Here is a 24,951-nt window from a genome sequence, read left to right as displayed (position 1 = left end):
GCCAATCAAGCGGGCTGCTTGGTCCTGGACGGTGTCGAGCTTCTCGAGTGTTGTTGGAGCTGCACTCATCCAGGCAAGTGGAAAGTATTCCATCACACTCCTGACTTGTGCCTTGTAGATGGTGGAAAGGCTTTGGGGAGTCAGGTTGGTGAGTCACTCGTCGCAGAATACCCATCCTCTGGCCTGCTCTTGTAGCCACATTATTTATATGGCTGGTCCAGTTAAGTTTCTGGTCAATGGTGACCCCCAGGATGTTGATGGTGAGGGATTCAGCGATGGTAATGCCGTTGAATGTCAAGGGGAGGTGGTTAGACTCCCTCTTGTTGGAGAGGGTCATTGCCTGGCACTTGTCCTCTCTTTGTTGTACCGCCTCCAAGGCAAGTATATCCTTTCTTTGATAAGGAGACCAAAACTGTACACAGTACTTCAGGTGAGATCTCACCAAAGCCCTGTACAACTTTAGTAAGACTTCCTTACTCTTGTACTCCAACCCCCTTGCAATAAAGGCCAACATGCCATTTGCTTTCCGAATTGCTTGCTGTACCTGCATGCTAACTTTCTGTGTTTCTTGTACGAGGACATCCAAATCTCTCTGAACACCAACATTTAATAGTTTCTCACCATTTAAAAAATATTCTGCTTTTCTATTCTTCCTACCAAAGTGAATAACCTCACATTTCCCCACATTATACTCCATCTGCCACCTTCTTGCCCACTCACTTAACCTGTCTATATCCCTTTGCAGACTCTTTGGGCCCGATGTTACCAGGGCTGCGGGTTCTCGGCGGGGGGGCTATCGGGCTCGTGGGTAACGCGCCCGGCGAAATGAGTCAGCCACCCGCGCGATCGTAGCATAATTGGATCCACTTACCTGCTCCTCTGGGTTCCCCACTGCTGATCTGCGTGTCGGGCGGGCTGCACATGCGCAGTAAGATCTGTCAGCTGGAGGAGCTCTATTTAAAGGGGCAGTCCTCCACTGACAGATGCTGCAACAAACAGAAAAAATTACAGCATGGAGCAGCCCAGGGAGAAGGCTGCTCCCAGTTTAATGATGCCTCACTCCAGGTATCAATGGGGTGAGGAGGAGGGGGAGGACAGTGATCTTCCCCCCCGGCGGGCGGGAGGAAGCGGCCTGCCTCTGCCACCAGGAAGGCCTGGCTCGAGGTGGCAGAGGAGGCCACCAGCACCACCAACATATCGCCCACCTGCACACAGTGCAGGAGGCGCTCCAATGACCTCAGTAGGTCAGCCAAAGTGAGTACACTTACTCTTTCCCCTACACTCCGTCTGCCACATCACTGCCCCCACCCCACATCTCCTTCTGCACTGCCAACACTACTCTGTCACATCACCCCTCATACCCACTCAAACCTCATCCTCATCTTACCTGCACTTACTCACCTCGCCAGTACTCATCCCGCCACTACCACTCAACCCAATCCTCATACAATCTCATGGCTCTATCTCATACTCACCCTCTCATGCATCTCTTTCACAGTCAGCCTCACTCAACCTGCCACTACCTGTGCTGCAGCCACAGGGCATGCATCACATATGTGCAGTAGGCAGCATAAGGCAAACGTGTCGTGAGCATGAAGGGGATGCACAAGGGTGTTTGAGGGTTTGTCATGGTTGTTACTTATATTGAATTTCTGACCAACTCACATTACATATTATACTGGCACCACTACTGCCATGTCTTTGCGAATCTTGTCTGGTTTGTGCAATAATGCCCTTTCCTGAGGATCACTATGAAGACCCACAACTGATGCCACCCACTGTGTCACTGCAGAGTGGGTGTAGGTGTATTTGCAGGGCTCTTTTGTGCAGACGGCTGAGAGACGTCGGCGATGTCCCCGGTGGCACCCTGGAAGGATGCGGAGGAGAAGTTGTTGAGGGCAGTGGTGACTTTAACAGCGACAGGTAAGGAGATGGTGCTCGGGCCAGCCAGGAGCAGCTTGGCATGAAGGAGGCTGCAGATGTCCACGACTACATGTCGAGTGACTCTGAGCCTCCGTGTGCACTGCTGCTCAGAGAGGTCCAGGAACCTGAGCCTCGGTCTGTGGACCCTGTGGCGAGGGTAGTGCCCTCTGCGACGCATCTCTCTCTGCGGTAGCCCTCCCTCCTGCTGTACAGGTGGATGTGTCACAGCACTCTGTTGTGGAGCTCCACGTGTCAGAGGTGGACGGTGTGGATGGCGAGGCTGGTGAGGCTGGTGATGCTGTTCGTCCTCCGAGGAGGTCATGACTGCAGCTACGGCGGCCCCCATCCGGAAGATGTACATCTGAGGGGGTCCGCAATGTAGGTACATGTCTCTGGACCCCGGGGTAAGTGTGCAAGTTGGTGAATTTTATTGTTAGGAGGAGGGTGGTGGAGGCCAAACTTTGTCCCCAGTGACAGAGTGGCCTCCTGCAATGAGTGAGGGTCTCCCCCTCCACCTGTCAAATGGACCTTTGCAGCTGCCACAGGCTGACAGCTGCAACACGTCCATTTGAACTGGGAGTGTTTCCCCCAGTGTGGGAAACAGTCCCAGTTTGCTCTAAAATCCCACCCCTCCTCACATAATCCCTTAATCAGGTCAGTTAATGACCTGAACAAGCAAAATAAATACGTTCAAGTGGCATCCCGCTGGCTTTAATTGCCTGCGGGATTCCCACCAGCGGGGGCTGCGCGCGCACGCCGGCGTGTCAGTGGGGAACCTGGAAGTGCGCGGGTTCGAGGCGGGCTCCTGTCCCGCTCCGGGATTTCCCGATTTTCGGGGCCCCCCCACCAGGAATGCACCCGATAGCGGGTGCTAAAATGCTGCCCTTTGTGTCCTCCTCACAGCTGACATTCCCACCTAGCTTTGTTTCTTCAGCAAACTTGGATACATTATACTCGGTCCCTTCATCTAAGTCATTAATACATATTGTAAATAGCTGAGGCCCAAGCACTGATCCTTGCGGCACCCCACTAGTTACAGCCTGCCAACCTGAAAATGACCCGTTTATCCCTATTCTCTGTTTTCTGTCCGTTAACCAATCCTCTGTCTGTGCTAATATATTACCCCCAATCCCATGAGCCCTTATCTTGTGCAACAACCTTTTATGTGGCACCTTATTGAATGCCTTTTGAAAATCCAAATATATTACATCCACTGGTTCCCCTTTATCTACCCTGCTAGTTACATCCACAAAGAACTCTAATAAATTTGTCAAACATGATTTCCCTTTCATAAAACTGTGTTGACTCTGCCTAATCATATTATGATTTTCTAAGTGCCCTGTTACCATGTCCTTAATAATGGATCCCAGCATTTTCTCGATGACTGATGTCAGGCTAACTGGCCTGTAGTTCCCTGTTTTCTCTCTCCCTCCTTTCCTGAATAGCGGGTTTACATTTGCTCCCTTCCAATCCACTGGGACAGTTCTAGAATTGGGAGAATTCTGGACGATCACAACCAATGCATCCACTATCTCTGCAGCCACCTCTTTTAGAACCCAAGGTTGGGTCCAGGGAACTTGTCGGCTTTTAGTCCCATTAGTTTGTCCAGTACTTTTTCTCTAGTGATATTAATTGTTTTAAGTTCCTCACTCTCATTTACCCCTTGGTTCCCCACTATTTCTGGTATGCTTTTTTGTCTTCTACTGTGAAGACAGAACAAAATATTTGTTTAAAGTCTCTGCCATTTCCTTGTGCCCCATTATAATTTCTCCTGTCTCAGCCTCTAAGGGACCAATGTTTACTTTTGCTACTCTCTTCCTTTTTACATACTTGTAGAAGCTCTTACAATCCATTTTTATATTTCTTGCTAGTTTACTCTCATACCCTATTTTCTCCCTTTTTATCAATGTTTTGGTCATCTTTTGCTGGTTTCTAAAACTCTCCCAATCCTCAGGCTTACTACTCATCTTCGCAACATTATAGGCCTCTTCTTTTAATCTAATACTATCCTAACTTCTTTAGTTAGCCACGGATGGATCACTTTTCCCCTCATACCTATGTAATTGGCTTTATTTAAGTTTAAGACTCTAGTTTCGGACTTAAGTATGTCACTCTCAAACTCAATGTGAAATTCTATCATACTATGATCACTCTTCCCCAGAGGATCCTTTATGATGAGATTACTAATTAACCCTGTCTCATTTCACAAGACAAGATCTAAAATAGCCTGTTCGCTGATTGGTTCCACACATATTGTTCTAGGAAACTGTCTCGAATGCATTCCTCAACTCGTCCTCCAGACTACCTTTGCCAATTTGATTTGCCCAGTCTATATGAAGATTAAAGTCCCCCACGATTATTGCATTACCCTTGTTACAAGCTCCTATTATTTCATGATTAATATTCTGTCCAATGGTATAGCTACTCTTAGGGGACCTGTAGACTACTCCCACCAGTGTTTTCTGGCCCTTGTTATTTCTTATTTCCACCCAGACTGATTCTATTTCCTGATCCTCTGAGCCAAGATCCTTTCTCACCACTGTCCTTATGTCATCCTTTATTATCGGGGCTACACCCCCTCCTTTTCCATTCTGTCTGTCTTTTCGAAATGTCAAGTACGCTGGAATATTTAGTTCCCAACCTTGGTCACCTGGCAACCACGTCTCTGTGATGGTTATTAGATCAAACCCATTTATCTCTATTTGTGCCACTAATTTGTCTATCAGACAAAGCGCCTTTAATTTTAACTTTTTACCATTTGTCACTGATTTGACCTCATTCACTGATGCACCAATACCGCTAAACTCTCTGTCTCTTCCTGTCACACCCAGCTTATCTTTACCCAAATCGCTACACTGCTGAACGGCCTTGACTTTTCTCTTTAGATTTACAAATTTACCCTAACCTGAACCCTCCCCCCTCCCCGACCCCGTTTTAGTTTAAAGCCCTAGTTATTCGATTCGCCAGGACGCTGGTCCCAGCCCGGTTTAAGTGGAGTCCGACCCATCGGAACAGCTCGCTCTTTCCCCAGTACTGGTGTCAGTGCCCCATGAATGGAAACCTCTGTCTCCCACACCACTCTTTGAGCCATGCATTTAACTCTCTGATCTGTTTGATCCTATGCCAATTTGCGTGTGGCTCAGGTAGTAATCCAGAGATTATTACCTTTGAGGTTCTGCTTATTAATTTAGACCCTATCTCCTTGAACTCCCTCAGCAGAACCTCATTCTTAGTTCTACCTATGTAGTTGGTTCCTACATGGACCACGACAACTGGATCCTCCCCCTCATGCTCCAAGTTCTTTTCCAGCCGTGAGGAGATGTCCTTAACCCTGACACTGGGCAGGCAACACAGCCTTCGGGACTCCTGGTCGCGGCTGCAGAGTACAGCGTCTATCACCCTGATTATACTATCTCCTACCACTACCATATTCCTTTTTACTCCCCCCACTTGAATGGTCTCCTGTACCATGGTGCCATGGTCAGTTTGCCCATCCTCCCTGCCACCTTTGTTCTCATCCACACAGGTAGCCAGTACCTTGTACCTCTTGGACAAAGGCAAAGGCTGAGGCTCCTCCATCACTGCATCCTGGGTCCCCATACCTGCCTGACTCGCAGTCACAGTCGACTATCCCTGACCGCTGACCAAATCTAAAGTACTACTTAACCTGAGGGGTGTGAATGCCTCCTGGATCAAAGTGTCCAGGTAACTCCCCCCCTCCCGGGTGCATTGCAATTTCCTACTTGAGTCCCTTCATATTCTTTGAAACCGCTTTTACCTTCATGCTTAGTCTTCTCTTTTCATGAGAGAAAAGTCCCAGAGTAGGTTTAGAGTACATGTGCGTAAATGCATGGAGCGTGGTAAATAAGGTTGGTGAGCTGCAGGCACAAATTGCCACGTGGGATTATGCTATAGTGGTAATAACGGAGACCTGGCTTAAACAAGGGGAGGAATGGGCACTTAATATTCCTGGCTACAGTGTACTCAGGAAAGATAGGGAAGGAAAGAAAGGAGATGGGGAGGCAGTATTGATCAAAGATACTGTTACAGCACTGGAAAGGGATGATGTATTTGAGGGTTCAAGGAAGAATCTATTTAGTTGGAATTAAGGAACAATAGAGGAGCTATTACGCTGCTGGGTGTATACTATAGGCCACCAAATAGTGGGAAGGAGATAGAGGAGCAAATTTGCAGGCAAATTACAGAAAGATGCAAGAACTATAGAGTAGTGATTATGGGGGACTTCAATTATTCCAATATAGACTGGGAAAATAACAGTGTAAAGGGCAAAGAGGGGGAGGAATTCCTGAAATGTGTACAAGAGAACTAGTGTTCTACTTTCATGATCAGTGTGTTTCCAGCCCAAAGAGGAAGGAAGCAGTGCTGTATCTGGTTCTGGGGAATGAAGTGGGGCAAATAGAGTATGGTTCAGTGGGGGAGCATTTGGGAAACAGTGATCATAATATCATTAGGTTTAGAATACTTATGGAAAAGGACAAGGGACAATCAAATGTGAAAATACTCAACTGGAGGAGGGTTAATTTCAGTGAGTTAAAAGAGGATCTGGCCCTGGTGAATTGGAATCAAAGATTGGCAGGTAAAATAGTAAATGAGCAATGGGAGGCCTTCAAAGATGAGATAGTTTGGGTACAGACTAGACACATTCCCAAGAGGAGGAAAGGAAGGGCATCCAAAGTTAGAGCTCCCTGGATGACTAATGTAGAGAGATTAAAATGAAACAGAAAAAAGAGGCTTATGATGAATGTTGGATTTATAATTCAGTACAGAACCAAGCTGAATACATAAAGTACAGGGGAGAACTGGAAAAGGAAATAAGAGGGGCAAAGAGAGAGTATGAGAATAGAGTAGCAGGTAACATAAAAGGGAATCCATAAGTCTTTTATAAACATAAATAGTGCAAGGGTAGTCAGAGGAAGGGTGGGGCTGATTAGGGACCAAAAAGGAAATCTTGTGAAGGCAGAGGGCATGGCTGAGGTACTAAATGAATATTTCACATCTGTCTTCACTAAAGAAGAGGATGCTGCCATTGTAGCAGTAAAGGAGGAGGTAGTAGTGATATTGAATAGAATAAAAATAGATAAAGAGAAGGTACTAAAAAGGTCAGCAGTTTTTAAAAAATTCGTTCATGGGATGTGGGCGTCGCTGGTGAGGCCGGCATTTATTGCCCGTCCCTAATTGCCCTTGAGAAGGTGGTGGTGAGCCGCCTTCTTGAACCACTGCAGTCCGTGTGGTGAAGGTTCTCCCACAGTGCTGTTAGGAAGGGAGTTCCAGGATTTTGACCCAGCGACGATGAAGGAACGGCGATATATTTCCAAGTCGGGATGGTGTGTGACTTGGAGGGGAACGTGCAGGTGATGTTGTTCCCATGTGCCTGCTGCTCTTGTCCTTCTAGGTGGTAGAGGTCACGGGTTTGGGAGGTGCTGTCGAAGAAGCCTTGGCGAGTTGCTGCAGTGCATCCTATGGATGGTACACACTGCAGCCACTGTGCGGCGGTGGTGAAGAGAGTGAATGTTTAGGGTGGTGGATGGGGAGGTGGTGGGTGGAGAGTATTCCATCACACTGCTGACTTGTGCCTTGTAGATATACTCAAAGTAGAAAAGTCACCTGGTCTGGGTGGGATGCATCCTAGGTTGCTAAGGGAAGTTAGGGTGGAAATTGCGGAGACTTGACCACAATCTTCCAATCCTCCTTCGATATGGGGAGTGGTGCCAGAGGACTGGAGGATTGCAAATATTAAACCCCTGTTCAAAAAAGGAGAGAGGGATAAACTCGACAATTACAGGCCAGTCAGCCTAACGTTGGTCATGGGGAAACTTTTAGAGACATTAATCCGGGACAAAATTAATTGGCACTTGGAAAAATATGGGTTAATAAATGAAAGCCAGCATGGATTTGTTGAAGGCAAATCATGTTTGATTAACTTGAATTCTTTGATGAAGTAACGGAGAGGGTTGATGAGGGTAGTGCGGTTGATGTATTTATGGACTTTCAAAGGGCGTTTGATAAAGTACCACATAATAGACTTGTTAGCAAAATTAAAGCTCATGGGATCAAAGAGGCAGTGATGGCATGGATACAAAATTGGCTGAGGGACAGAAAGCAGGGAGTAGTGGTGAACGGTTGTTTTTCAGACTGGAGGGAAGTATACAGTGGTGTTCCCCAGGGGTCGGTATTAAGACCACTGCTCTTTTTGATATATATTAATGACCTGGACTTGGGTATAGAGGGTATAATTTCAAAGTTTGCAGATGACACAAAACTTGGAAATGTAGTAAACAATGAGGAGGATGGTAACAGACTTCAGGAGGACAGAGACAGACTAGTGAAATGGGCAGACAGATGGCAGATGGAATTTAATGCAGAGAAGTGTGAAGTGATACATTTTGGTAGGAAGAATGAGGAGAGGCAATATAAACTTAACGGTAAAATTTTAAAGGGGGTGCAGGAACAGAGAGATCTGGGGGTGCACATACACAAATCTTTGAAGGTGGCAGGACAAGTTGAGAAGGCTGTTAAAAAAGCATATGAGATCCTGGGCTTTATTAATAGAAGCATAGTGTACAAAAGCAAGAAAGTCATGTTGAACCTTTATAAAACACTGGTTCGGCCTCAGCTGGAGTATTGTGTTCAATTCTGGACACCACACTTTAGGAAGGATGTCAAGGCCTTAGAGAAGGTGCAGAGGAGATTTACTAGAATGGTACCAGGGATGTTCTCCTTAGAGTCATAGAATCATAGACTGATTACATCAAAGAAGGCCATTCAGCCCATTGAGCCCATGCCGGCTCTTTGTAAGAGCAATCCAGTTAGTCCCATTCCACCACTCTTCCCCCGTAGCCCAGCAAATTTTTTCCCTTCAAGTATTTATCCAATTATTTTTTGAAAGCCACGATTGAATCTGCTTCCACCGCCCTTTCAGGCAGCGCATTCCCGATCATAACAACTCACTGCATAAAAAGGTTTTTCCCCATGTCACCTTTGGTTCTTTTGCCAATCACCTTAAATCTGCGTCCTCAGGTTCTCAAACCTTCCACCAACGGGAACAGTTTCTCTTTATTTACTTTATCTAAACCATTCATGATTTTGAACACTTCTATCAAATCTCCTCTTAACCTTCTCTGCTCGATAGAGAACAACCCCAGTTTCTCCAGTTTATCCACATAACTGAAGTCCCTCATCCCTGGAACCATTCTAGTAAATCTCTTCTGCACCCTCTCTAAGGCCTTCACATCCTTCCTAAAGTGTGGTGTCCAGAATTAGACACAATACTCCAGTTGTGGCCGAACCAGTGTTTTATAAAGGTTCAACATGACTCCCTTGCTTTTGTACTCCATGCCTCTATTTATAAACCCAGGATCCCATATGCTTTTTTAACCGCTTTCTCAACCTGTCCTGCCACTTTCAACGATTTGTGCATATATACCCCCCGATCTCTCTGTTCCTGCACCCCTTTTAGAATTGTACCATTTAATTTATATTGCCTCTCCTCGTTCTTCCTGCCAAGTGTTATCTGCCATGTGTCCGCCCATTCCACCTGCCTGTCTATGTCCTTTTGAAGTCGATCACTATCCTCCTCACTGATTACAACACTTCCAGGGCAGAGAAGGCTAAGAGGAGATTTGATAGAGGTGTTCAAAATCATGAACGGTTTAGATAAATAAGGAGAAACTGTTTCCAGTGGCAGAAGGGTCAGTAACCAGAGGACACAGATTTAAGGTGATCGGCAAAAGAACCAGAGGCGACAATGAGAAAACTTTTTTTTATGCAGCGAGTTGTGATGATCCGGAATGCGCTGCCTGAAAGGGCGGTGGAAACAGATTCAAATAATAACTTTCAAAAGGGAATTGGATAAATACTTCAAGGGAAAACAATTACAGGGCTACGGGGAAAGAGGAGGGGAGTGGGACTCGGCACGGTGGGCCGAATGGCCTCCTTCTGTGTATCATTATACGATTCTATGAACAACACTCAGCTCGTAACAGGCGAAGGTGGAAAGGCGACGGGGATACGGACGTACACGTCGCCGACCTATACGTCATTACGGCTGGAGCCGGACTCGCGCACGCAGGGCTTTTTTCCCTCTGCTGCTCTGTGAGGCGGCAAGCGCGCGCCTCACAAAAAGCTGGGGTTGAGGCGCGCGCCCCCTGTGTATAAAGGGCGTGCCTGGGAAGCCCGACCAGCGCAGACGGCAAAATGGGTTTACAGTTATCGGCACGAGCCGGGCGAGGCCGTCGCCGGAAAGAGCGGGTTTTCGACGGTGATGCCAGTGAGGATTTACTGGGAGATGGCGATGATCGGCAGGAGGACATCGCGCGCTTCCCTTATGTGGAATTCACCGGCAAGGACAGTGTTACCTGCCCGACGTGCCAGGGTACCGGCCGCATCCCCAAAGGTAATTAAGGGACAGGGGAGAACGTTAACCGGCGAGCGAGGAACCGTTAGCTCCTCCCGCCTTCAGCGTCGGGTGTAACAGCTCTCTGCTCCCCCCCCAACATCTGTTGACGACCAGCTCTTAAACAACAGAACAAGGCGCTGCAGCCGGGCTCTTAATGCTGGAGCATCCGTTGTAACTGCGGGAGGGCAAGTTAACCCTGTGGGATAACACTGGATGGGGCTAGCGCTGATCCTGCTGTTTTTTTTATGTTGACCTAAAAGACACTCAGTCCCGTTGCGTCTGACTTTGATGGTTTGAAACTGCATGTCCTTGGTTTGTCTTTTTACTAACCTTGTTTAACGATGGAAAATGTCTGTCTGTCTTTGTCTTGAGCTAAAGAATTTATAAAGTAGACTTGGATGTCAATGTGTAGCTTTCCTGTCTCTGCTAGGGGTTTCAGTTTAAATGTTAAGCAGGCCTCTTAACTTGGTTTTGCACATTAACAGCAAATAAGTTGAAACCTGCAGTGATCCACTAAGCAGTCCAGTAACATATTAGACAGTGTGAGGATGTGGCCTAATGGGTAAGAATTTGTGTGTGTGTGCGATATGGTGCTCGGGTGTGTTGGAAAGTTGAGTGTCCTTATCTGATGGGTGGAACCTATCTAAATGTATGTTGATGTGGAGATGCCGGTGATGGACTGGGGTTAACAATTGTAAACAATTTTACAACACCAAGTTATAGTCCAACGATTTTATTTTTAATCCCACAAGCTTTTGGGGGCTTTCCCCTTCCTCAGGCAGTGTGGACTAAATGTATGTTGGTATTGGTCTGGGGTTGGAGGGAGAATCATGGTTGGGAGGATTACAGTAGCTCCTCCCTATCTCTAACCTCCTAGAGCCCTTTTTGATCTTTGCCAGCCTCTTGTATATCCCTGATTTTAATCACTCCACCATTTCAGCTGCCCTGGCCTAAGCTCTGGAATTCCCTCTCTAAACCCCTCTACCTCTCTAAAACCTACCTTTTGGTCACCTTATCCTAATATCCCCTTATGTGGCTTGGTGTCAAATTTTGTTTGCTCCTGTGAAGTGCCTTTTGGATATTTTACTATGTTGAAGGTGCTATATAAATGCAAGTTCCTTACACAAGAAAAGAGTGTAGGATCCTGTCTGGGTCATTGTCCTCATAAATATATTTAAAACATGAATGGCTTGCAGGAGAAGTTAAATACCTCCAGGTGCTTCACTGGTGTAGTGAGATTGAGGGGTGACCACTGGTTTGGGCAAAGAGGAGAGCCTTTTTATAGGGGTTGTTTGGGAAGTGAATTTTGGAGTGGAATCTGTGACTGATGGCACTATTGATGGTGGGTGAGGAAATATGAGTCTAGGATGTGGTGGATACATTGAAGGGATTCAACTGGAGTTGTAGGAGTGCTGGGAAATGATAGTGTTGAAGACCTTTGGCATGGGAGGGGTGTGTGTGTGTGTGGTATTCAGGGTGTTTGAGGTTTTTTTTAAAGGGGGTTTAGAAAGAGGAAAGAATTACAGCTGGAATTGTCATGACAAGGCAATTATCTAAACAAGCAGAAGGTGTTCAAGTCCCTGATGTGCATCTTTGTTTTATTTAATTTCAGTTCTATGATTTATACTTTTCTTTTAAATATCTATCTCCAGAAAGAAGTGGTTTCCAGAGTAAATGCTGGTAGTTCATTGTAATTGTAGCCTTTCCTGACATGACCATGTTGCTATGCATATAACCAGGACTACTGCCTCTAGCAGACCTCTTTGCTTTTATGCAGTCTCCATGCTGCTGCTAGCAGTGGTGAGTTTCCTGTCTCCCCCTCCCTGTGTGCTAGGCCTGCCTTTACAGGCTAGCAATGTGGCTTTCCACTTGCTGCCCTTTATTGACCTTCCCCAGCCATGTGGGATGGCCTGTAGCCAGAAATTTAAAGCAACTGCAAGTGCAGTTTCACTACTCTATTTGTTCTGTGGCCTATGCCCTGTGGTGCAAATAGGATAGAGATTAATAGCATAACACAGGACTGCACTCTTTGGAAGTGGTTATCTATTTATTTAATCAGAACAGCAAGGTTTAGGTGGAGGAAGCTAAACTGGGTGCATGTCTCATGAATTTGACCTTGGAGGCATGGAAAGATTTGTAGGGAGGAACCCAGAAGTTAGGTTTCTTGTAATGTGTACTTCAACACTATTAAGCAGGCAAACATTTACCTGACGAAGGAGGAAGCCTCCGAAAGCTTGTGAATTTAAAATAAAATTGCTGGACTATAACTTGGTGTTGTAAAATTGTTTACAATTGTCAACCCCAGTCCATCACCGGCATCTCCACATCCTGATTAAGCAGGAGAGTTGATATCTGATTTGAACTTTGGAAGTTTCTATTGGTGGTGCTGTGCATAGCTACAGTGCTGGTGTTCTTTATGGAATTTTGAATTGAAATGGGATTTTTGCTGGGGCAGCTCTTGTGTATCTGGTTTAAATGTTAGAAGTATGCTACTCTAATCCTGGTCTGGTGAATCATTGCTCCAAAAGTTGTACAATTCTGAGTATGCATGGGGTTTTGTTGTAGTTCGCCCCTGAGATTATGGCAGTGGATTATTGTTGAACTCCAGTTGCTTGTTTGAATGTTGCTGAACTACAGTGACTGTTAAAATGTGTTTTTCCCCTAAACAACATTAATTGTAGAAGCTGCTTAGCTGTTGCAACTTGCATTATTTTTAAATGACAAGGAAAGAATTTTCTGTTAATGCATGTTGGCACATTTACTAACTAATTAAAATTAATTTGTGGTGGGAATCACTGGTCAGTATCTCTAAAATTCTTGCTAAGTTAGGCAGCTGTCCAGTGTATTAGGTGTCTGAATAAACTTTGAACATTTAAAGCAGCCTGAAAAAAACACTGATCTTGTAATGGAGTCATGGGTGTTTGTTTAGCAATTTGAATTACTACCTCGGAATAATGATTAAGGCTTAATAGTCTGTTTCTATACACCATTCTGCTGACTGGTGGAAGTTTTTAAAAAAAATGTGACTTTCAAAAATATACTAGTGAATGTGACCTTACCATTGCTAAAAGGGTGTGTTTTTCTGCAGAACGATTCCATTAAATGAAATTGTCCTTTCTAGATTTTAAAAAGCTTCAGTATTGCACTATTTCCCCCTCTGATTCAGGTTTTTTTATCTTGGGTGCTCCTTCATTTTCATGTTTTTTTTGTTACAGAAATGGTAAATTGTGATGTGATCTCTCTAAGGATGTCTTTTTGAAGTAAATAAAGCATGAACTGGTTGTGCATGTGATGGCCTGAATAATCTATGCTGTTGTGGAATCTTCTCTTCCTTCCCTCAACCTAAAAAAAAAGTTTGGCATAATTTTTTTTTCTGTGCTGGGTTGTTTAGAAATGATTGGAATTTTACTGTAACATCTATACCATGTTTTGTGATGCTGATGAGCACATTTATATGTGAGTGGTTCAATTCTTCAGATCTTCCCCTCTCGCCCAACACAAGAAACAAACATTGTGTCAGCGTGATCATTTTAGTCTATAAACAAATATCTTGTTCCTGGTTGAACTGTTCAGTTGTTAAGCAACACATCTGCTTTTACGGGGAGTTTCTTCTGAACCACAGCACAACGGATGTGCAGAAGATGTGATGTGTGTGTTAAATTTCAGAGTCCTGTTCAGTCCCAGTCAAATCATGCTTGCCATTGCTTCCCTTTATACCCTCCCTCAAGTTCAAGGGCTGTAGAAACTTGTGTATATGTTGCACACCCTGGCTGGCCTGGCTTTGGTTGAGTAATACTATGTCTTGCTCTCTCCAGCCAAAACTGCTTGTTCTAGGATCATCCTGCAGGGCAAAGCCCATCCTAGGCTTTTTTTTTCTCCACAGCTAACCACCACCTTTTTTTCCTCTGCCCCCTCATTCAATACTAAGTGCAGAGTTTATGAATTTTTTTTGTCTCCAAGATTGACACATCTGTACAGCTGCCTCTGCTGTTACATCTTGTCTTCTCCTCCTTCCCCCCCCCCCCCCCCCCAAAAGTTCTCCACCCATTCCTAACCCTAATCCTCTGTTGCACTGCAGCTATTTTTTTGTCTCTTGGTGCTGAGTTTCAAATTCCACATCTGCTCCATCACCAAGACTTTCTATTTTCACCTGTGCACTATTGCCCACCTCAGTCTATGTCAGCCCTTATTCATGCTCTGTTGTCTCTGGATTTATCGCATTTTGGGATTTTTGATTATTCAACTTGCATTTTGGGTAACTTGATATAAGATTACAAAGGTTTAAATCCACAAAATAGTTTTCAGGAATGCAAGTCAAAATTCGACTACAACTTGTGTTTATATAGCGCATTTTTGATGTAGAAAATGTCCCAAGGCTCTTGAGGTGTCATCAAACAAAAATGGGTGCCAAGCCAAAGAACGGTATTAAGGAGGGTGACTAAAAGCTTGGTCAGAGGTGTGCACAGCGGCCAGAATTGGAGGAATGCATTAATCTTGGGGCTGGAGGAGGTTCAAGATAGGGAGGGGTGAGGTCATGAAGGGATTTGAACACTGAGAATTTTAAATTGGGGGTACCAGGAGCCAATGTAGGTAAGTGAGCACAGGGGTGATAGTTGGAAAAATAAATGAAAGCCAGCATGCCTTTTTTAAAAAGGCACGTTGTGTTTGACTAACTTGAGTTCTTTTGATTAAGTAATGGAGAGGGTTGATGAGGGTAGTGCGGTTGACGTGTATAGAAGGCTCTGTAACTGGGGGACACAGATTTAAGGTAACTGGCAAAAGAACCAGAGGTAGCATGAGGGGAAAAAAATGTTTGCACAGCGAGTTATGATCTGGAACGCACTGCTTGACAGGGTGGTGGAAGCAGATTCAGTAGTAACTTTTTCAAAAGGGAATTGGATAAATACTTGGAAAAGGAAACACTTGGAGGAGCAGGGGAGTGGGACCAATTGGATAACTTTCAAGGAGCCAGTACAAGCACAATGGGCCAAATGGCTGCCTTCTGTGTTGTATCATTCAATGACTCGGGTAGTAGGGGTCAAATAGGAGTGAGATCCATTGTGGTGGGGCTGGAGACAATGACTTGAGCCTTCCCAATGTTTAACTGGAGGAAATTGTAGCTCATCGAGGACTGGGTGTCTTGACAAGTACGCTGACTACACTGAGGCAGTAGTAGGGTCGAGAGGTGGTGAAGTAGAGCTGGGTGTCATCAGCAATTATGTTGAATCTGACCTCATCTTTGGATGATTCTGCCAAACGGTAGACTGTACATGAGTCAAAGGAGAGGATCGATCCTTGGGGGGACTCCAGAGGTAATGATAAGGGAAGCTATTGCTGGAGATACTCTAGCTGCAATTTGGATAGATAAGAGTGGAGCCAAGTGAGGGCAGTGCCATGGAGGTAGACAATGGAAGAAGGGCATTGGAGGAAGATGATGTGGTCGACCATGTCAAAGGCTGCAGACAGGTGGGGAGGGATAGTGCACCATGATCACAGTCACATATGATAGTCTGTCAATGCTGTGGCAGGGGTGAAAACCTGATTGGCGGGGTTCAAACATGCAGTTGTGGGAAAGATGGGTATGGATTTAGGAGATATGTTCAAGGACTTAATGGGAAAGGAGATTGGCGATGGGGTGGTAGTTTGCAAGGACATAAATAAGAGTAGGCCATACGGCCCCTTGAGCCTGCGCTGCCATTCAATAAGATCATGGCTGATCTTCTACCTCAAATCCACTTTCTTGCCTTATCCCCATATCCCTTGATTACCTTAGAGTCCAAAAATCTATATCTCAGCCTTGACTATACTCAACCACTGAGCATCCACAGCCCTCTGGGGAGAGAATTCCAAAGATTCTGAGTGAAGAAATTCCTCCATCTGTCTTAAATGGCCGACCCCTTATCTTGAGACTATGACCCCTAGTTCTAGACTCTCCAGCCAGGGGAAACAACATTTCAGCATCTACCCTGTCGAGCCCTCTAAGAATTTTATGTTTCAATGAGATCATCTTTCCTTCTCCTAAACTCTAGTATTTTACTCAGTCTCTCCTCCATAGGACAACCCTGTCATCCCAGGAATTAATCTAGTGAACCTTCATTGCACCCTCTAAGGCAAGTATATCCTTCCTTAGGTAAGCAGACCAAAACTGTACACCATACTCCGTGTGGTCTCACCAGAGCCCTATATAACTGCAGCACAACATCTTACTCTTGTACTCTAACCCCCTTGCAATAAAAGCTAATGTGTATTTGCTTTCCTAATTGCTTGCTGTACCTGCATGTTAACTCTGTGATTCATGTAAAAGGACACCCAAATCCCTCTGAATACTAACACTACTTAGAATTTTTTTTAAGAGACTGCTTTTTTATTCTTTCTACCAAAGTGAGTAATTTCACATTTCCCCACATTATACTCCATCTGTCACCTTCCCCACTTACTTAACCTGTCTATATCCCTTTGCAGACTCTGTCCTTCTTGCAGCTTACTTTCCCACCTAGCTTTGTTTCATCAGCAAACTTTGATATGTTACACTTGGTCCCTTCATCTAAGTCATTGATATATATTGTAGACAGCTGAGACCCAAGCACTGATCTTTGTGGCACCCCACTAGTTACAACCTGAAAATGACCTGTTTATTCCTACTCTTGTTTTCTGTCTGTTAACCAATTCTCAATCCATGCTAATATTGCCCCCAATCCCATGAGCCCTAATCTTGTGTGGCACCTTATCAAATGCCTTTTGAAAATCCAAATATACTACATCCACTGGTTTTCCCCTTTATCCATCCTGCTAGTTACATCCTCAAAAAAAAACTCCAATAGATTTGTCAAACACTATTTCCCTTTCATTAAACTGTGTTGACTCTGCCTAATACATATGATTTTCTAAGTGCCCTGTTAGCATGTTCTTTAATAGCTTCTAGCATTTTCCCTACTATTGATGTCTGTCTGGCTAACTGGCCTCTAGTTCCCTGTTTTCTCTATTCCTCCTTTCTTGAATAGCAGGGTTACATTTGCTACCTTCCAATCTATGGGGACTGTTCTAGAATCTAGGCAATTCTGGAAGATCAAATTCAATGCATCCACTATCTCTGCAGCCACTTTTTTTTTTAAAAACCCTAGGATGTAGGCCATCAGGTCCATGGAATTTGTTGGCTTTTAGTCCTATTTAATTTCATCAGTACTTTTTTCTTTATTAATTACTTAAAATTCCTCACTGATTAGATCCTTGGTTCCTCCCTCGTTCAGGTATGTTTTGTCTTCCACTGAAGACATATACAAGATATTAGTTTAATGTCTCTGCCATTTCTTTATTCCCCATTATAACCTCTGCCTCAAAGGGGCCCACATTTACTTTCACTGCTCTTCCTTTTCTTTTCTACATACTTGTAGAAGCTCTTACAATCTGTTATTGCTAGTTTACTCTCATTCAATGACCAAAAAAATTTTTTTTTAAAGAGGGGTTATGGGTGGCTTTTTGAGGGAAAGAGTTATGGGAACAGAAGTTAGATATCAAGGGCAGGATAAGCTTTGAGACAATGAGTGGAGATTGTAGAGAAATGAGCAAGTTTAGGGCAGGGACCTGGGGGAAGCTTGGCTTGGTAGGGAGGGATGAGGCAACTGAATGGATTGTCTCAATCTTGTGGGGGAGGAGACATAAGTCCCTGAGCTCCTTGCTTGGTTGGAGGGGAGAGGTGTTTAAGGAGATGGCTGCTACTGAGTAATAGAAGCTGGGGAATTGATCAAAGATGGCCTTTTCTGTGATCGAGGCCACCTGAGATAGCAAGGTCAAAGGAGTGGATGTGAATATGGTTGGGAGAGGTTAACTGAGGACAGTGAAATCAGAAGAGGGGGAGATCACTATTGCTCAGACTGAGGGAGGCATCTTTGAAATTGACCTACAATTAAAACCAAAGCCATTGTCTTCTGTTGCCACACAAACTCCATCCCTCTCCCTGGCCACTCTGTCTGAGGCTGAACCAGACTCTTTGCAACCATGCTGTTTGTGGGACATGGTGTGCAAGTTGATTTTATGCAGTATACTTCAGCAAGTAATCCATTCATTGGATGCGAAGTGCCTTGGGACATGGAGAGAAACCATCAGGTGCTTTGCTATATAAATGAAAGGTGAAGTGAGACACTGCAGAGCAGAATTTAGTGGTATGAGTGCACAAACCACATGTTCCCCAAACTAGCAAATAAATGGCTTTGGGGGAAACCATTTTACTTTTGATTTTTATATTTGTGGTAAGCAACCCTAAGCTATACGTATATACACTGGTGCATAACTGGTTGAGTCATTAAACACCAGATCTGGCTTGACTGTGCTGAGCTCTGCTGTGGTTTGCATTCCTTGGTCAAAACCATGTAGTGTTCCAGGTTCATCCTGTAGGGCAACTATTTTCCCTAGCTCCTCATCTGTTCCCATGACTGACTGCAGCTGACTCCTGAAATCCTTCTTCCCTCTGCCTCCTCACCTCCAAATACCAAATTTTGAAGAGCTAGTTCATGGATTTCGTCATCGCCAAGAAAAAAGACCATCCATGCAGTTCCCTGTGCTGTTTTTCCCTGCCCTCTCCCATCCACTCTAACCCAGGATCTCTAAGTTTGCAGTTCCTTGCTCTACTTTCTTTCCCCTCCACTGCCCCCACCTAATCTCATTGCATGCATGAGATGTGCCTCTTGCTCTCGTTTTTGTTCCACCCCTATGCAAACTGATTATTATTAATGGTTGCCTTTCCTTGGTACGAGTCACATCTTCCCATCAAAACTGCTATAATCACCCTCTTCAACAAAAAAAAGCCACCCTTGACCCAACCATCCTCCACTGCCTCCCTTTCCACTCTATATATAGTCCTCAAACGTTACAGCTTTCAAACGCCATACCCATCTCTCCCCAAAACTCCCTCTGCCTTTTAGGTAGAATTGAGGAATAGAAAAGGATGCAAGACTTTGGGAGTTGTTTACAGACCTCCTGATAGCAGTGGGCTGTGTAAACACGGATCAAAGAAGCTTGTTACAAAAACAGAGCGGTTATAATGGAAGGCTTTAATTTTCAGACTGGGAGAAGCAGAACAGCTCGTCCCAAAGGCAGTAAATTTCTTCTGTATTCAGACTTTTTCTGGAACAATATGTTCTTGAACAAAAGACAGGCCATACTAGATTTAGTGTTGTGATGAGCCAGAGTTGGTCCACAATCTAACGGTAAGTGGACACCTAGCTAACAGTGACCATAACATGATGGAATTCGATATTAGGTTTGAGAGGGAGACAGGTGAGTCTCAAACCAAAGTTTTAAATTTAGGTAAAGCGGACTTTGAAGGGATGAGACAGAAATTGACCACAGTAAACTGGGCAGAATAGTTAACTGGTAAAACTACAGATGAACACAGGGAGGTGTTCAGAGGTATTTAGTACAAGACCTGTACATGCCCCTAAAGGGCAAGAGCTCTACTTGTCGACCAAGGTTGTTTAATTTCACGAAGTGAGATAATAGAAAACTAAAAGAAAGGACTTGCACAAATGCAAAGAACAGTAGAGATTCTGCAAACCAGGAGAGATATAAAGAACAGCAAAAGGATACAAAGAGTAGTTAAAAAAGAGAATGAGAAGAAACTTGAGGGATATCAAGTATAACACTATAAGTTTTTACAAGTATATTAGGATAGTGAAGAGTAATGTGGGCCCCTTAAAGACAAAGGCAGGTGATATTGTAATTGAAAATAAGGAATAGTAGATTTGCTAAATACTTGCTTTGTATCGGTCTTCACAGTAGTAGAAGAGGAGGATAAAGTACCAGATATGAGGAAAAGGATAAAAATAAATCAAGGGGAGGAGCTTAGATTTTAAAAAAATGGTAATGGAGAAAATAATGAGACTAAAGATGGACAAATCTCCAGGGCCTGATTGTTTCCACCCCAGGATATTAAAAGAAGTAGGTGAGGTAATTGTGATGCTTTAATCATGACCTTCCAAAACACTCTATTCAGGCATTGTCCCCTTGAAGTGGAAAATTGATGTGCTTAATTTAAGCATAGGAGGATATTATAGGCCTATTAGTCAAATGTCTGTTGTGGGAAAGTCATTTAGAATCTGTTGTTAAGGACAGAGTTTTGAGCACTTGGACAAACATGAACTGATCAGAGAGCCAGTGTAGATTTGTAAAGGGTAAGTCATGTGTAACAAACCTAGTTCAATTTTTTTTTTGAGTAACTAATGTGGTAGAGAAGAGTGGCCAAGGATGCTATTTAGATGGCCTCACCACCCCCAACCCCTTGCCATTGCCTGTAGGGTGTCTCCATGATCTATCCTAGTGCCTCTTCCTATTTGAATACTTCTATCTCAATAACCTCATCCACAGGCATGGGGTTCAGATTTTTGGCTGTAGGCAAATAGTACCCAGCTGTACCTTTTTTTGAACTTCCCAACACAGTCAACTGCTTGTCCAACATCAGCTCCTAGATGAGGCACCACTTCTTCCAGCTCAACATCAAGAAAGTGTAAAGCCATTGTCCAGCCTGACACAAAACTCCACTCCTTTGCCAACATCCTTGGCCTGAACCAGACTGTTTTGCAACCTTTGTATCCTGTTCAGCCCTGAGCTGAGCTTTAAACTCCACATCCAACCCCTCACCACCTCTGCCCCTACAAAATCCTTGTGACTTTTGTCATCTGCTGACTTGAATACTCCTAACCCTCTCCTTGCTGACCTTTTTCCACCTGTCATAAACTCCCAATGTGTCCAAAACGCAGCTGTATGTATCCTCTCTTGCACTAAGTCCTGCTGGCCTATTGCCCCAGTCCTCATTAACCTGCACTAGCTCCCCTTCCCAGTGCATTAAATTGAAGATCCTTGTCAATAAATTGTTTGCCTCACCCTATCTCTGCAATATCTTCCTGAATGCTCAGTTCCTTTGTCATCTGGTGCCTTGACTGAGTGGTAGCCCCCTTGCCTCTGAACAACACCATCAAAAATAGTTTTGTTGGTTATTTTATTCCATTGCTTTTCATGGCACCTTGCTGTGTGCAAATTGGCTGCTCTGTTTCACTATATTACAAGTGACTACACTTCAAAAATATTAATGGGACATCACAGCATCCTATTTGTGATGTGCCTTGGCACTTCAACAAAAAACAGCTATATAAATAGAATTGCATTTCTGTAACTCTTCACTGAAAACTCAGAGCATTCAGTATTGAACAACACTAATTAATATTATTTGGAGTGAATATTGACTCAGTCCATGAGTTGGGAGCAGGACTTGTGGGTTTAAAAACAGGCTCTGAACTATAGCAAACAATCTCCTGAGTACAAGATTATTTCTCTAGCAAAATGCAGTGAGTGGAGGATAGTTGTTAACATTATGTGCATAAAATCAATTCCAGTCACTTGCAGCAGTGCAGTCTCCAGGCATGATTGACTGGATAATTCCCCCATCATCTCCATTCTGACTGGGCCTTGTAGCTATATGCAGGCCCCACTAATTATGCATACTAAAAGTGCTATTCAGGGGAAAAGTTTGTAGTAATTTAGGACTGCCAGTTCTGGTCTGTGAACACTTAAGCCATTGTGTATGGGGTCTTGTAAAATACCTTCAGACAAGACAATGATAAAACCTGCACTTGGTCACTCACTTGGCAGATGCTATGTATTGCCTGAAACCTAATTGGTTCCCAGTGAGTCTTGGATGCAGGGAGTAAAAACTATAGTTGTGAAGAGACTGACTCAGGAGGCTGATATGATCTTAAATTGTGAAGAATTTGGTATGGAGACTAGGGAGGTAGTAAAAGGGGTCAAATTGAAAATCCTTACTGTGAGGTTAGGGGGAAATTTCTTGAGTTGTGAAAACATGGAATGCTTTGCCACAGGGAGTGGTTGAGGCAGAGACTTTAAGGGAAAAGTAGCTAAACACTTGCAGATATTAAAAGGCTATGGGAAAAGCAGGGTAGTGGGATTAGTTTGGATTGTTCTAGCAAAGAGCTGGCACAAATGATGGGCTGAATAGCCTCTTTGTGTTTTGAACTTCTATTGTTCAGATGTGTGGCCAGAATTGTACATCCGCTTTTCATTAATGTCCTATTTGATCTCTTGCATTATGTTGCATGACTGCTACTGTTGAAGTTTTGTGTTTTTAATTTTTAAAAAAATGCAGGCTTTCCAATGTTAAGTCAGTTATAGTTTGTACTTAATTCATTCAAGCTAATACTGGGTTTGATGCCCAAATATAAATAATGGCAAATGGCTGGCTTTTTTGTTTTCACATGACGAGTGGCATTGTAAAAGAACTTTAAATTAACAACTTTAATATGACTTGGGTTCAAACTAGTAAAACACAAATTATAAGACTGATATTAGGCAGTTCTTCACATGGTGATCAATAAATGCAATAGACCTTCAGATAGAGAAGTGGAGGCAATAAACCCTGGAAGTATTTAAGAATCCACTTGATTCTTCAGCAGAGGGGACTTTCAGAATATGTCTGGGTGTATGGGCCAAATGGCCAACACCCTCATAATCTGGATCTGTTTGTTCTTAGTCCCAGCCAATTTGGTGCTAAACTGGTCTTAAAGATATTGTAGTATCAGCAGTACAGCATATTTGTGTTGTGCTGCTTTAATTGTTTTGGCATCTAATGGAAGTATGCAGCATTTAAATCTCATCAGGCAGTAGCTCCAACACTTGAGTATGTTGAGGGAATCCCAATCCAATACTTGAATTCCTTTGCCAACTTTCCATAACACAGCTGGTTTTGAGTAGCTACATTTCAGCTAGTTATACATATTATTGTCCAAACTCTGACATGAATTTGGATCTCATCCCTTTCCAGTGAGTGCATAACATCCAGAAACCCCTGAAGTGAAGTTGCAGCCTTGGTGCATTCAATATTAAGCAGAACTAAGTAATGGAAAAAAAAATAGTGTTTTTAAGTTGGGCCATGATAACCCAGTTGAGTCTTGTGAACTGTTGCTTATGATTTCATCAGGAATATTTGCTGCGATGACCCCACCCCCCCCCCCCCCAAACAAAACACATGAAGCAGTTATATAAGCTGGAATTGGATAAACTATCCAAGATAATCTGCTACTTCAGTTCAAGGCAAAACATAGATGTAAAATCTCTTTGTGGTGGGGAGGAGAAAAGGGATGAAAAATAACACTGCAGAAAGTAAAGTTAAAAGAATTTTAGTTACAAATAGCTGACCAACATAAGGCCATGATTGTTGAGGCAATTAGTGTTTAGGAACTGCTAGACAAAAAAGACCAAGGTCCATCTAATTCTCCTACCATCCTGGTAATGTCATTCTACAATAATGAGTTGTGACTAATCATGGTTATTGCAATCTATCAATTAATCTACAACAGACCCAGACATGAAGCAAAGAAGGTCCAAAGTCAGCTGTCCCTCCCAAGCATGCTACACTTGCTCATGTCTCAAATTACCCCCAATACTGAAGTGCCAAAACAGACCCCCACAGATAAAACACTTCCAGGCTGATGGAACCCAAATGATGGTAGTACAGGGATTATCAGTCAACCAATTCTGTATCCATTATCAAATATTTCCACTGATTCCCACTTTTTAAAAAATTCGTTCATGGGATGTGGGTGTTGCTGGCACGGTCGGCATTTATTGCCCATCCCTAATTGCCTTTGAGAAGGTGGTGGTGAGCCACCACCTTGAACCACTGCAGTCCGTATGGTGAAGGTTCTCCCACAGTGCTGTTAGGAAGGGAGTTCCAGGATTTAGGAACAGTGATACATTTCCAAGTCTGGATGGTGTGTGACTTGGAGGGGAACGTGCAGGTGGTGGTGTTCCCATGTGCCTGCTGCCCTTGTCCTTCTAGGTGGTAGAGGTCGTGGGTTTGGGAGGTGCTGTCGAAGAAGCCTTGGCGAGTTGCTGCAGTGCATCCTGTGGATGGTACACACTGCAGCCACTGTGTGCCGGTGGAGTGAATGTTTAGGGTGGTGGATGGGGTGCCAATCAAGCGGGCTGCTTTATCTTTGATGGTGTTGAGCTTCTTGAGCGTTGTTGGAGCTGCACTCATCCAGGCAAGTGGAGAGTATTCCATCACACTCCTGACTTGTGCCTTGTAGGTGGTGGAAAGGCTTTGGGGAGTCAGGAGGTGAGTCACTTGCTGCAGAATACCCAGCCTCTGACCTGCTCTTGTAGCCACAGTATTCATATGGCTGGTCCAGTTAAGTTTCTGATCAATGGTGACCCCCAGGATGTTGATGGTGGGGGATTTGGAGATGGTAATGCCATTGAATGTCAAGGGGAGGTGGCCATTGCCTGGCACTTGTCTGGTGTGAATGTTCCTTGCCACTTATCAGCCCAAGCCTGGATGTTGTCCAGGTCTTGCTGCATGCAGGCTCAGACTGCTTCATTATTTGAGGGGTTGCGAATGGAACCGAACACTGCAATCGTCGGTGAACATCCCCATTTCCGACCTTTTATGATGGAGGGAAGGTCGCTGAAGATGGTTGGGTCTAGGACACTGCCCTGAGGAACTCCTGCAGCAATGTCCTGGGGCTGAGATGATTGGCCTCCAACAACCACTAACATCATCAGCCACTGGAGAGTTTTCCCATTGACTTCAATTTTACTAGGGCTCC

General features: G+C 44.2%; 1 protein-coding gene across 1 annotated transcript in view; it reads left to right on the top strand.

The window, feature by feature from the left end:
- Positions 1–10,031: 10,031 nt before the first annotated feature.
- Positions 10,032–24,951, top strand: part of tmem106c (transmembrane protein 106C) — a 40,082-nt gene continuing 25,162 nt past the window's right edge. The window contains exon 1 of the mRNA XM_067976759.1: positions 10,032–10,336. Within this exon, the coding sequence (XP_067832860.1) occupies positions 10,138–10,336 (199 nt within the window). The 5' untranslated portion in view covers positions 10,032–10,137. The remainder of the gene's footprint in view (positions 10,337–24,951) is intronic.

The sequence above is a fragment of the Heptranchias perlo genome, chromosome X (genome assembly GCF_035084215.1).
Source record: "Heptranchias perlo isolate sHepPer1 chromosome X, sHepPer1.hap1, whole genome shotgun sequence".
Classification (NCBI taxonomy): Eukaryota; Metazoa; Chordata; class Chondrichthyes; order Hexanchiformes; family Hexanchidae; genus Heptranchias; species Heptranchias perlo.
Note: the sequence above shows the minus strand (reverse complement) of the source record. Positions and strands in the feature narration are given on the sequence as shown.